Source organism: Eurosta solidaginis, chromosome 3, assembly GCF_040869045.1.
Source record: "Eurosta solidaginis isolate ZX-2024a chromosome 3, ASM4086904v1, whole genome shotgun sequence".
NCBI classification, from domain to species: Eukaryota; Metazoa; Arthropoda; class Insecta; order Diptera; family Tephritidae; genus Eurosta; species Eurosta solidaginis.
The window spans coordinates 142,603,743-142,617,693 of NC_090321.1; the positions used below are offsets into that span (position 1 = coordinate 142,603,743).

General features: G+C 34.2%; 1 protein-coding gene across 2 annotated transcripts in view; it reads left to right on the top strand.

Annotated features, from left to right (window-relative positions):
• Positions 1 to 12,757, top strand: part of mrj (DnaJ heat shock protein family (Hsp40) member B6 mrj) — a 260,059-nt gene extending 247,302 nt beyond the window's left edge. For both annotated transcript variants that reach the window (XM_067773135.1, XM_067773136.1), the window contains 3 exons: positions 9,637 to 9,840; positions 11,523 to 11,793; positions 12,077 to 12,757. In XM_067773135.1, coding sequence (XP_067629236.1) covers positions 9,637 to 9,840; positions 11,523 to 11,793; positions 12,077 to 12,182 — 581 coding nt within the window. In that variant the 3' untranslated portion in view covers positions 12,183 to 12,757. The remainder of the gene's footprint in view (positions 1 to 9,636; positions 9,841 to 11,522; positions 11,794 to 12,076) is intronic.
• Positions 12,758 to 13,951: the final 1,194 nt, after the last annotated feature.

Sequence of the window (13,951 nt, forward strand, 5' to 3'; positions counted from 1 at the left end):
TATACTGGCGTCGTATCGTTTATTCTTAGTTTCTGTTCATAAAAATTGTTTATTGTCATTTTATCATTGTCTAGCGCAAAAATATCGGAATATTGTAAACATAAGTTAATAAGTTTATTTTCAGCATAATTAGGTATTTGTTTTTCTAAAATGCTTTTAAGTTCTTTAATACGACTATCTTGCTTTACTGGGTTATTGATTTTATAAACGTTATAATTAGAAAGTTTTTCGGTTTGAATGTTGTGGTTGTTTACGTATTTTACGCTATTTGTGGTATTTATTACCTTAATGATCGGATTACTAGTATCAACTATACATTTCGCTGTGAAAACACCGTCAGAAATCTCTTGAGAATCCACAAAAAGTGGTTCTGAGTCTTTTTCCAAGGCGAAAATTCTATAAACTTCGCAACGAGGTGGTATAACAAATCTATCGCTTTCCATTCCGTTAAGGATTGCGATCTTTTCATTGCCTATCCAAAAGGAAATGCAATTTGTTGCATAGCTGTTATCGCATTTATTTGTTTTTAGGAAATCCTTACCAAGTATTCCATCTGATGGAATGTTGAAATCATTGTCTACCACGTGCAACGTATGTTTGATATAAAAATTTGAAAAGTGTAAGTTAGTTGTAAAAGTACCTAATGTAGAAACTGTATCTGTAGTTACTCCAGTAATATTAATTGTATCATTGTTATTAATTGACAAATTTTTATTAAGAGAAGAAATTTTAATTAACGAAATGTTGGCTTGTGTATCGACTAGAAATGTACAAAATTTGTTAGAGCCAGTAATATTTATTTGTATAAAATCGGAATAATTTAAGTTAAGACAATAAACGTTTTTAGAAGAAAAATTGTGGGCTGAATCAGTTAGTAATTTGTCTCGTCCTCCCTCAGTGTTCGCTCCTGAGGGGCTTCCCTGTTTAAAGCCCGGACGCTTGCATTTCTACCTCTATTATTGGATGTGTTAGAACCGTTATTACTGCTAGTACGACTATTGTTGCTATTATTATTAGGCTGATTCCGATTTCCGCCGCCGGAACGGAAATTTTGCCTTTGATTGCCGCGATTGAAGTTGTTGCCATAGTTACTGTTACTAAAAGATGGTCTATTTTGTCTATAATTGTTAAAGTTACGACTTTGATTTTGGAAGTTTCGACCTCGGTTATTACTTTCAAAATTTCTAAAATTGTTATTGTTCCGCGCCCTAAATGCTAAACCTTGACGTTCTTTTATTTCATTTGATTGCTCTACAATCAGTTTGGCTACTACGTCCTTGGAATCAGAAAAATTGGTTGAAGCAAGGATTGATTTGACTAAACTGGTTTTTGCGTTCAATCGGCAAACGTTAACTGTTTGCTCGATGGCCATTTCATGGGCTTTGTCCTTAGTAATCCCGTTGATAATGAGCGAACGCTCTAAAGCGTCAGACAATTCCTCGATGCGTTTTGCAAAATCGGTGTAATTATTATTATTAACTTGCAAAGCTGCAATTTTTCCGGCCACAACTTTGGAGTTGTCGGGTTTTATACGGTTACGTAGTGCTATTTTTATATCGTTAACTGAAAGTACTTGAGTTGGTATCGCTTCTCGAGCTTTACCATCGAGTTTGGATTTAATATATGAAATACAAATGCCAGTTAAATTTTCGTCGACAAATTGTTCGATTAACTCAATTTTAGTAATGAAAGATTCGAGGCCTAGGGGTTCACCGCTATAATTTTCACGCATAATACCACCACATATGCCGACACTCGTCCTTTTTTCTTCAGGAGTCGCCATATTTGTATCGGAATTAGGAGAATTTGAAATATTTGTTTCGGGCAATTCCTCAAATCCGTGAAATTCTCCGGACAAAGAAAGTCTAACAACAAGGTTTTTGATTGTACTGGGCGAATATGTGGTTGAGCCTTCGGAAACTGGGCTTTTAAAATCAAGATTTTCGGAATCGGAACTTTCGGAATTAAAATTTTTGGAATTGGAATCTGATTTTTTGGAATTTTCGGAATCTGAGTCTTGCTCTGAAATTCTGGGAACTACTTTTTGGTTTCTAAGGAACATATGTAGTAGGAAGCAAAGAAGAAATATTTAAACTGATTAAAGTCGAATTTGTAGAAATTGCTTACGAAAGTTTAACAGAAATTGAAATTGAATTGAATGTTGATGTGAAATTGAAAGAATTATCCGGCAATTTAATGAAAGACTGAATATTTAATGATAAATTGAATGTATATTGAAGTAATTTAATTTAAATTGATTTCAAAGGAAAATATTTTATTTTGGTAAAAGGACTTGGCTGTTGATAACGGACGCACCGCTTTATTAAAAAGATCTCAATGTGTTTGTGCTATTACGGACACACCGTTTTTATTAAAATTGTATGGTTTTATTTTTATAGATACGGGCGCACCGCATCTTTTCAAATTTGTAATACGAATATCCTCGGACGCATCGGGATTAAAAACATTTCGTTGGTTTTGTACGGAACCACCGTTTACGCAAAAAAAATTATTTTTCATGTTATTTTTTGTATTGTTTTTGATGAAGCCCACTGTAGGGTAGAGTGGGACTAAAACCGAAAAATTGATAAAAGTTATTTAATTTGTTTTTGAAGATGGCAACTGCTTTTAATTTTTTTTTTCAGAAAATTTACCAGTTGAACTGGTTAAAGAATACTCAAAAAAAATTGTTCGGTGTTTTTCCAACTCTGTCCCACCGTACCTGCCTGTATATTTATGCATATATCTATATGTATGTGGAAAATTATAATTTTTGTAGTGATTCATGTAATTAATTAAGTATAGTGTAATTTTGGCGTAGTTATGAAAAATTATCGTTGCAAATGGGGGAAATCTCTCTGCAAATCACGAATTATATTTCATTGACAATTTACTTAGTCTTAATTTATTGCAAATCAACAAATGTGTTAATACTTTAAATAGATTACTCGATCTCATATTTATTAGTGATAATATTAATTGTGAAATCAGTGAATGTACAAATCCCATCACTCACAAGGACAGGCATCACCTACCCTTGGTTATTCATTTTAGTTTTTATAGTTATGCACAGGATATTTCTGAAAGCAGATTTACTTTTAACTTTAATTCGTTTGATTTTCCCAGTTTTAATAGTTTTTTATCTGAAATAGACAGGGAAGTGGTACTTGAAGGACTGGATACTTCTAATAGTTTCCTAACTTTCAAATCTGTTCTATTAAATCACTGCCTGCATAAAATTCCTATGAGAAGAATGAGGGCTTACAAACTTCCGTGGTATACGAAAGAGTTGAAAAAATTGAGGAATATCAGAAATAAATATATGCGTAAGTTTAAACATACGAAGAACCATTTGTTCTTCATTAAATATAAGCAATACTTGAAGAAATTTAATAATTTTGATAAGCTTCTGTACACCAACTATATTCATACAATCGAGTCTAATATCTGAATCCGAAAACATTTTGGAGCTATATCAAGTCCAAAAAAGGTTGCTCCAGTATACCGTCTGGAGTGTTCCTTGATGGCCACTCAGCGCGAACTCCGGGTGATACAGCCAACTGATTTGCGGATTTTTTAAATCAAATTTTTCTGCCGACGATAGTTATCAATCGTTTGATGCCTCCTCGAATCTTGACACTGTTCTAAACTTTGGTGCCCTCTGTCTCTCTTCTGATGATATTAGTAATGCTATTCTCAAACTTAAATCTTCGTCTCAAACAGACGTTGATCGGTTCTCTTCAGTCCTGTTAAAAACCTGCCCGACTCTAGTTCTTCCTTTAAGAATAATCTTTAATAAATCTCTATCGTCCGGTACGTTCACTGACGAGTGGAAGCTCACCTCCATTACCACCGTCTTTAAAAGTGATGTGCGTAATTACAGACCTATTTCAAAGCTTTCTACCATTTCCAAAATTTTCGAGCATGCTGTTAATGCCAAGTTGAGTTTTGCTGTTAAGTCTTTAATATCTCCCTTCCAGCATGGTTTTGTCGCTGGTAGGTCAACAGTTTCAAATCTTGCTGTTTTTAGTGAATATTGTGTTGAATCTTTTTCTGCAGGTTATCAGGTTGATTGCATTTATACTGACTTTTCAAAAGCTTTTGACAAAATCCATCATAGTGTTTTAATTAAAAAATTAGGTTGCCTTGGTTTCCACTCTTCGTTTCTTTTATGGATAAAGTCTTATTTAAGTAACAGACAGTGTGTTGTTTCCATTGATGGACAATCGTCTAGTCCGTTTGTAAGCCACTTCTGGGGTTCCCCAAGGGAGTATATTAGGTCCACTTTTATTTATCTTATTTATTAATGACGTAAGTAGTTGTTTTTCATTCGCGAAGTGTTTGCTATACGCCGATGACTTAAAGCTATTTTCTGCCATTAAGACGCCAGATGATGCCTTAATGTTGCAGAACGATATTAATAAATTGCACCAATGGTGCCTGAACTCCGGTATCTCTTTGAATCCGTCCAAATGCTTTCAAATGACCTACTCGAAGTCAATTAATCTGCTAACTACAAATTATAGTATCTCTAATTGTGAGCTCCAATGTGTTAATGAGATTAAGGACCTTGGTGTTGTCTTTGACAATAAGTTTTCTTTTAGTAAGCACATAAATTTCATAACCTCTAAATCATATTCTATGCTTGGCTTTGTGAGGCGCAATACTACCAAATTCTCTGATCCTTACACGTTTAAGCTACTTTACACGTCTTTTGTTAGATCTAATCTGGAATATGGCGTATTTATTTGGAGACCAAGTAGTCAAACTGCTATTACCAGAATTGAAAGAATTCAAAAAATTTTTCTCAAATATGCCCTTCGTCCATTAAACTTCTTTGATCCTATACCCGCCTACTCCGCGCGACTTATGCTTTTAAGCCTTAAGTCTTTAGAAAATCGCTGATCAATACTCAGCTTGTCATTTAAGTATGATATTATTAATGGGTCCGTTGACTGTCCATATTTATTGGATAGGATTCGATTTAATATTCCTCGGAGGTGTCCTCGCAGTTTTTATACATTTTATTGTGACAATTTTAAAACCCACTATTCCAGTAATGCTCCAATTGCTCGTGCTCTCCGTGAGTTTGACTCTATCAGTACTGTTGTAAATCTAGACTTTTCTGCTCCAAAAGCGAAACTGCTAAATATGTTAAAATCTGCTTTCTAAGTACCATGTATTATTTTTCAAATAACTATCTCTTAATTTTAGTTTGTATCATAGTCTGTAAGGATTTAAGTCCATTGACTAAGTGAAATAAAGATTAACATAAGTAAATTGTTTTTTTTTTATATTTTCCAATTGTGAATACAATTTAAAATATATTTGTAATAGATATAATGTCGATCAAAATATGTATATAAGTATGAAAATTTAAAAAGAATGTAATAGGTGTGAAAATCGAATGAAATATGTATATATGTAGGTATGAAAATTGAAAAAGAATGTAGTAAGTATGAATATCGACTGAAATATGTATATAAGTATGAATCTATATGACAATGAGAATTATTTCGCACACTGTGCGTCATACCATCTGCCGCCTACTGTACCCCTAGCTGTTCTGCTGCTGCGCCTGTTGTTCCGCTGCTGCGCCTACTGTTCTGCTACTGCTGGTCTGCTGATTCGCTTGCTGTTCCGCTATCTTTGGTCGTACGGTGGTTTGCCGTTAATGAAGTGGCGTGGCTAGTGCTGTTTTTTTCACAATTTTGGTACAGTTTTTTCAAAATGTTTTCTCAAAAGTATATTTGAGTTTTTGTTGTATTTAAGTATTATCTCTGTTTTCCGTTAGTTTCTTTTATTATTAGTAAAAACAATTTCTTATTATTTCCGTTTTTATTAAGTCTTTTTATTATATTTTTTTTTTATTTTTCTAATTTTTCGGCACTAGCCACGGACAAAGAAACCACCGCCACTGCCATATTTATGATGGATCTTAGAAGATTTAAATTTTTAATATAGGTTGTTTTTTTTTTTTTTTTTGTTGAAAATGTTTAGATATTTATATGTTTTAATAAGTTTTATAAAAAATTTTTTTGTAGAGTTTTTGTAAGTTTTGTATTTTTTTTTGGATGTTTATGGTTTTTTTTCGTAGATTTTTAAATTTTGTGTATATTAAATTTTAATTCTTTAGATAATTTTTTTAATTTTTGTTTAATTCATTTTTAATAGATTTTTGATTTTAGGTTTTTAGCATTTTAAGTTTTTAAGATTTTACGTTTTTAAATTTTTTGTAGGTTTTTTTTCACTTTAATTAGTGCCTGTTGGGAGGCTTGAGTGGCCACTCGCCACATTGGCAGGCCTTCGGCCCACGGTCGCCATTTAAGGTTGACTTTTTGACGCCAACCGTTTTTTCGGTGAGGGATATACTCACGCTTGTTCGTGGGCATGCAGCCCACCGTGCACACACAATCCCTTCTTTCTTTTTCCAATAATTTATTAGATTTCGTTTAGTTTTTCTCTGTTCGGTTTATTTAACAAATTTCTTTACACTTTCCGTTTTACTTATCTACGTTCATACTTTTCACTCGAATATTCTCATTTTCTTACATTATTTTCCGTTCACAACTTGTCTTTAGTTTTATTTAAATATATATGTACATTTTTAAAAACACCCTTTTGGTTTTTACTATTTTTTTTGATTTTTTACTTTAGTTTGGTGGTTTAGCCACGACCGGTCACTTGAATGTGTAAAAACGGAATTGTTCGGGTTCGTTTTTGCACCCACGCTCAGCGGCCATCATTTTTACTGCTGAATCAATTGGTCCTGCTGAGTGCAATTGGCATTGCCCAGTCCCAGTCCGTCTCTGGATAATATATTACTCTGTACTAAATCACTCATCAGCAGCTTTCATTTGATATCCATATTGTATAAACACTGTCTAGGCATTCACTGGCCCACGTTTTGGCCTATCTCTCGAGACCCTTGTGCATAGCCATAACGTAATCCAAAATAGTGGATATATATATATATTTTGGTGATAGAAAATTGGCTAGACTTAAGGATGAAACCATAAAGGATCGTTGCTAAATGAAAGCTTTTGGTCGCCAACCTATGAATCCAACATTTGTTTACATATTGTCTGGGTAATTACAAAAACCGCCGTATTCGATCCCACATTATTTTATAAAATGAGTTTAGTAAAATATGCAGATGTGTGTATACTTACCGGAGAATATGTTTGAATCAACGCTCATATACTATACTATTGCATCCTAAAATGTATGTATGTACTTGTATGCATGCAACAAACGAAAATTTTTCAACAAAGCGGAAAAAAATCAAAAATAATCAAAAGTAATCATTTTGATTATTTTTTTATTTTTTTTTTTTCAATAATCGGGAAAAAACATATATGTATGTAATACTCCTATATTGCTACAAAAGGCTAGGTACATTCGCAAACATCAGAGTGCCGATATATTGCTGTTTAAACGTTTTTGTTTTTGTATTCAATATTCGAATGTACCTATATTTAAAATTTTTCTTGTCGCACTTATGCTGCTACAATCACAAAAAGTTGTCTTGTTTTGATTTCGAATTCAAAACACATTGCTAGCATTTTCTATCAGCAATATAGGAGTATTACATATATGGAAAAAATCATGATTTTTTTTCTAATGGTAATCAATTAGTATTGCTTTTTTCGGAAAACAATTGAAATAATCATTGGCCATTAAAATAGGCATCTAATTAATTGATTACTAATGCTAATTCAAATTTAACAGGTCTGGCTTAAATAGATTTTGGCATATGACAAAAGAGCAATTCAACTCGGCTTGACCGCTAGAAAATTGCTTCGGTGAATGGAAGAAGACAACTCCAGCGGTTTTGTATTATCGCGCAGCCTTCTTTTTGTGCTCATCTGTTGATGCTGTTATGACACCAATGCATTACTCAATTCCATACAAATGCATTGTTTATATTATATTTCTCAATTTTAAACAATATCGCAACAATTTTCAATTGGCAAAACAGCTAACTTCGAAAATTCCAAATTCCTATTCCCCATTAATTGTTCTCCCTAAGAGAAAAGAATTGGAGGAATTTTTCCGCAGGAATAAAAAAATTTAACACTTAACTACTTTATTTTATAAGGTGTATAGATAATTCAAAAGCTGTGTGTAAAAACATTTATGTATATGCATCGGGGTGACCCCTATAAATCAAGTTTCCGATATTATCCAGTCTCACCCCTTCAAACAGTAATACCAAGCTCAAAAATATCACATATAAATAAATAATATTATCGATTTTGGAAATTTAAAAACTATAAATTTAATTTTAATTTCTCCCTCCTAATCCCTGAGTGATATAATAATAAATAAAAACCACCTATAAGTGAAATTTTTGACCTTGATATAACCGTCTAAAAGGGTGAGACTGGAAAAATTGACATATAAGGACCACCTTAATATACATTTATATATCCACAAAAGGTCGTCCGATTACTTTGCCAAAATTTCCCGGTGAACCCCGTTCTCAAAGACAAATAGCCTGAGCTCCCAGTTGAGGAAAGCAACATCCCTATGTAGATGCGCGACCTGGAGCTCAACATATCCTCGACATGTCCCATGTCCTGCTTGTAACGTGTCCCCACATGACATCAACCATATTTTCAATTGCAATGTGAAACCAACGACCCTTAACACCCATATCTCCTTGGTCCAAACCTGTTGAAACAGCAAGTTTCAGCAGACTCCCGTTAGAGGACGTTGATAACAATTTGTGTGTGATCGAACTTATTGGGGGACTGCTACAACAACAACATTTATATATGACTTAATTTTCATTGATTTGTAATATTCCTCATCATCATTCATACGTATTTCCTCCTAGGTCCGAGAGAATAAATTTTAAGGTAGAAAAAACTATCTACTGATACCTGGATTGAAGGAACACCAAAGATAACTTGCCACCTGTCAGTTAACTCTTTATCACATGATTCAATCATGGTATTATCAAACGATTTGATTTTATAATTTAATGATTTATTTTTGCACTTGATCTCATTTCTGTTTAAAATTTGTTCGATTCCTCATCGGTACTGTATTTTAACGATGTTTAGTGCTAATGCTAAGCAATTTGATAAATCCATTAAACTTCTATGAAAATTTATTCGGTTTCCCAGTCGGAACAAATATTTCGACGACTTCGGTTCGGTTCATGGCTTTTATATTGTCCATATTTTGTTTTAATATGGAATTTTCGTGAATAATTGACGTTAATTCTAGAAATTGTGCTTCAACATAAAATCCATAGGTAGCTAACTTTTGTTCATGGCCTTAAATAAGAAAAGCCTTAATATTGTTATTATTTTAGTTTTTTTTAAAGCTTGCACAGCATAAATTATTGCGGGTTTCGTAAGGAATGGCATGAGGATCAGGGACATCATTTATCTACGACAGTCCTTTGGCAAGAACTTAACCGAAATCAAATATACAATTGCGTAATTTTTGCCATGTTATATGTTATAACAAACAATTTGCATTTAATTTAACGCAATTTCTAACATTGATTGTTGCGTTTGGATTGTTAAACTAACAGAGTTGCATAAATATGTCTTTATTTTGTTTTAAATTTTCATTTAACACTATCATTTATGATAACTCCACTTTATTCAAACTATACAGAGAAAAAAAGGCGAATTTATGATCAATATGGAAAAGAGGGCTTAGTTGGTGACCTCGGCCAGCATCGTTACCAACGTCACCATCACACACATGACTTTGATGAATTCGATATAATGGGTGGTTTTCCATTCGTATTTCGCCCACCAGAAGAAGTTTTCCGTGAATTTTTTGGTGTAAATTCACCTTTTGCTGATTTATTTAGAGGTAAATTGCATTATAAATATGTGGAAACAATTCCGTGGCTTCCCGGCATAACCAAATAAGTCATTTACAGCTGCTTTCGAGAAAACTAGCCTCAAAGTTTTTAAGTATTTGTCAAAAGTTGCTAACTTTCATATATGCATGTAATACTCCTATATTGCTACTAAAGGCTAGGTACACTCACAAACATCAGAGTGCCGATGTATTGCTGTTTAAATGTTTTTGTTTTTGTATTCAATAATCGAATGTACCTAAATTTACACTTTTTCTTGTCACACTTATGCTGCTATAATCAAAAAAATTTTGTAGACTGTCTCTTTATTGATTTCGAATTCAAAACAAATTGCGAGCATTTTCTGTTAGCAATATACATAGCAGTATTACATATATGCTAACTTTAATGAATTTTTCTTTTACAATATCATTGTTTGGGTTGCCAAGGTTAAAAAAATAAAATCTTTTTTATGCCTTGAAAAATTCAGTTGCTTGGATCAGATATGTCGATATTATGAACTGGGCCGAATCGTTACATACGATCCGTGATCGAATGCCGTTTTTTAAATCACTATAAATCACCGTGGTGTGATGGTAGCGTGCTCCGCCTATCACACCGTATGCCCTGGGTTCAACTCCCGGGCAGAGCAACATAAAAATTTTAGAAATAAGATTTTTCAATTAGAAGAAAATTTTTCTAAGCGGGGTCGCCCCTCGGCAGTGTTTGGCAAGCACTCCGGGTGTATTTCTGCCATGAAAAGCTCTCAGTGAAAACTCATCTGCTTTGCAGATGCCGTTCGGAGTCGGCATAAAACATGGGACCTACATGCCAATTTGTAGGGAAAATCAAGAGGAGCACGACGCAAATTGGAAGAGAAGCTCGGCCTTAGATCTCTTCGGAGGTTATCGCGCCTTACATTTATTTTTTTATTTATTTATAAATCACTCCGAATTTTTTTTTTTAATAGCTCCGAAATGGTGCATTGGATTAATGAAATATGTCAACTAGAGACAACGCGTTCTCAGTAAATGCATAATATATATTTTTTTTAAATAGTGGGATAGCCTTATTTTTATCGCTTGTGTGGAAACTGTTTTCGATCCGTGATCGTATGTTACGATTCCATAGCTGAATATTGGATATTACAGTGTAAATTGGTATCTTCTGGAATGATTAACATTTACAGATATCGAATCGTTCACTAACTCAATTTCGTGAAAAAAGTGATGTTTTCGGTTATGCCGGGAAGCCACAGAATTAATATCAGCCAAAGTCGAGTTAGGAAGAACTTAAGTTACTATCTAGTTACTTACTACCCCAGCAATTTCCAGTTCCCACATAAGACTAACACGTTTCTTTGTTCGCGTGAAAACTATCACTATCCCAGTTTGTTTGCACGGAAGACTGCCATGTTTCAATCGTGTTAGTCTTCAGCGAAAACAAACGAAATGGGTTACCAAATAACGAACTGTGTTAGTTTTCCACGGAACCGACAACATAATCGCAGAAAAATCGTTTGCCAAAAAATGAAGCTTTTACGACCCGAAAGCCGGCATTCTTGTTTAGTCAACGGATGCCTGCTTTCCATCAACAATTTTACTTTTCAAAATTTACTTTGTGTGTTATTGTTGTCGCAGAAATATATGCATGCCAAATAATATTTTACTTAATTTATTCAAATAACTCGTAGTTGATGTGCATGGCTACCCACAATCGAATAGACATAACAATGGGATAAGCAGCAGTGGACGTCAAGTTGCTGGCACAAAATTGGCCTCACCGTTTGGAGCGCCAATGCTAAATTATTCAATGATGGATTTTATGATGCCATCAAATGGATTCACTTCATTCAGCTCCATCAATGCAATGCCTAGCGGAAGGGGCGGTTCGGGAAATAGCGCAGTAAAACGCACATCAACTTCAACGACATTTGTTAATGGCAAGAAGCTGATGACTAAACGGTAAATAGTTTGCTATTTTAACGGCCATTTCTTTCCATGTCCAGTTAACCCAAATAGGCAGTTTATTTAACACATCGCCGAACAATTTCTGTTGTTGCGGCAGAGATTCGTTATGCCGTAAGGGATTATACAGGGTTATGCTGAAATAACAGGGTGAACCCCGGCGCGTAATCTCAGCGCTCTTGGCAACGATTTATGTTAAATAAACTGCCCGTCGTCGTTAACCGGACATAGAGGAAACAGCTATAAAAGACTTAAAAATAAATATATTTTGTTATTTCAGAGTATATGAAAATGGTAAGGAGACAGTCTTTTCGTATGAAAACGATGTCCTAAAATCAAAGACTGTGAATGGGGTTGCACAAAAGCTCTCTTCAATTACAAACTAGAAAAGTCATATATTAACAAAGAAAGAGAAAAAATAATCAGAGTTATTCCCTTATAACTGTCTTCTTGAAACTTAGAATTTCCCACTACCATAGTTTATTTAATTTCGTTACTATTATTTTTATACGAATATTGTTAATGATAACTTAAATTAATTAGTGACTAGTGAGAGAAGTTATTTAACGTTTCTCTTCTCTTTATGCTTATTAAACATAACATTATATCCATGAATTAAATATGGGCTGAGCGAAGACTCATTTTGAACTCACAATATTGAAAGCAAGATATACAAAAGCATCTTTAAAAATATTAAATGCTTCTCCTCTAGTAAGCAAATACACTAATCTTTGAATAAATATAATTGGCAAAACACCCTAAAATAGTACATATTAGCTGAACTTATTTTGCAATACATTAAATGACATTAAAAACAGATGCATAAAATCAGTAAAACAGAAGAATGAAAAGAATTAATCAAAAAAATGTAGTTTGCTTCAAAAGAAATTACAAAACATAATACATATAATATACGCATATTCGCAAAATAAAAATGTATGATTGATATACTGCATATATATATACATTGCTTTTTTTGGGAACATTGGAGATGTGAGGAAAACTTTAAAAATAAAAATTAAAGTAAAATACATAAGTCGACCTTAATTAAGCGACACCGGGGTTGAGGTATGTGCAATGAAGTATTATTTTTGATACAGCCATCAAGAACGGCGGTCGCCGTGGTGTGATGGTAGTGTGCTCCGCCTACCACACCGATGATACTGGGATCACGCCCTGGGCAAAGCAACATTAAAATTTTATAAACAAGTTTTTTCAATTAGAAGAAAATTTTTCTAAGGGGGTCGCCCCTCGGCAGTGTTTGGCAAGCATGCAAGGAACAGATGACGATGGTGTTACGCTACCGACTGTCTGTCACCCAAAGATCTTAGGGGTAACGTTCGATAATACTCTCACCTTCCATGCGTATGTCACCGAAATTGTATCAAAAGTACAAAGCCGCACCAAAACCTTCAAGACGCCTCTCGGCAGCACTTGTGGACAAGATAAAGAAACGTTGGTAACCGCGTAAAAAGCAATTGGCCGACCGCTCATGTGCTACGAGTCACCAATTTGAATAAGAACACATACTGTAATAGGCTGCAGGCCTGTCAATATGCTGCAATCAGAATTGTCACGGGATGTCTCATTATGACCCCTGAACACCACCTACATAGTGACGCCAAAGAGCTCAACATTAAAGAGCAAAACGAAATGCTGAAGAGGCAGTTTTTGCTAAACTGTAAGAAACCAGGACATCCTAGCAAGAAACTGCTTTATCTAGGCCAGCCTCGACGGGGATTACGGGAACATCTCTGTTAGTACTATGATGAGATCCGGCACCTGCAGCTTGATCCAGACACGCATAAGGAAGCCCTAGTCCTGTTAGTACTATGACGATATCCGGCACCTGCCAACACAGCAGCTTGATCCAGACACGCATAAGGAGGCCCTAGGCAAAATTTACACAGAATCGGTAAACCCTTTTGCCAGGACGCGCCCGGTAAATCCTGGTATTAAGAAATAACATAATACATAAAATATACGCATATTCGCAAAATAAAAATTTATGATTGATATACTGCATATACATACATTGCTTCTTTTGGGTACATTGGTGTTATATTTAAGAAGATACACGCGTATAGATTAAGGGTAGATGAGAGACTAACTTTATTTCAAATAATGAGGCTTAAAATTACGTATAAAATATAAA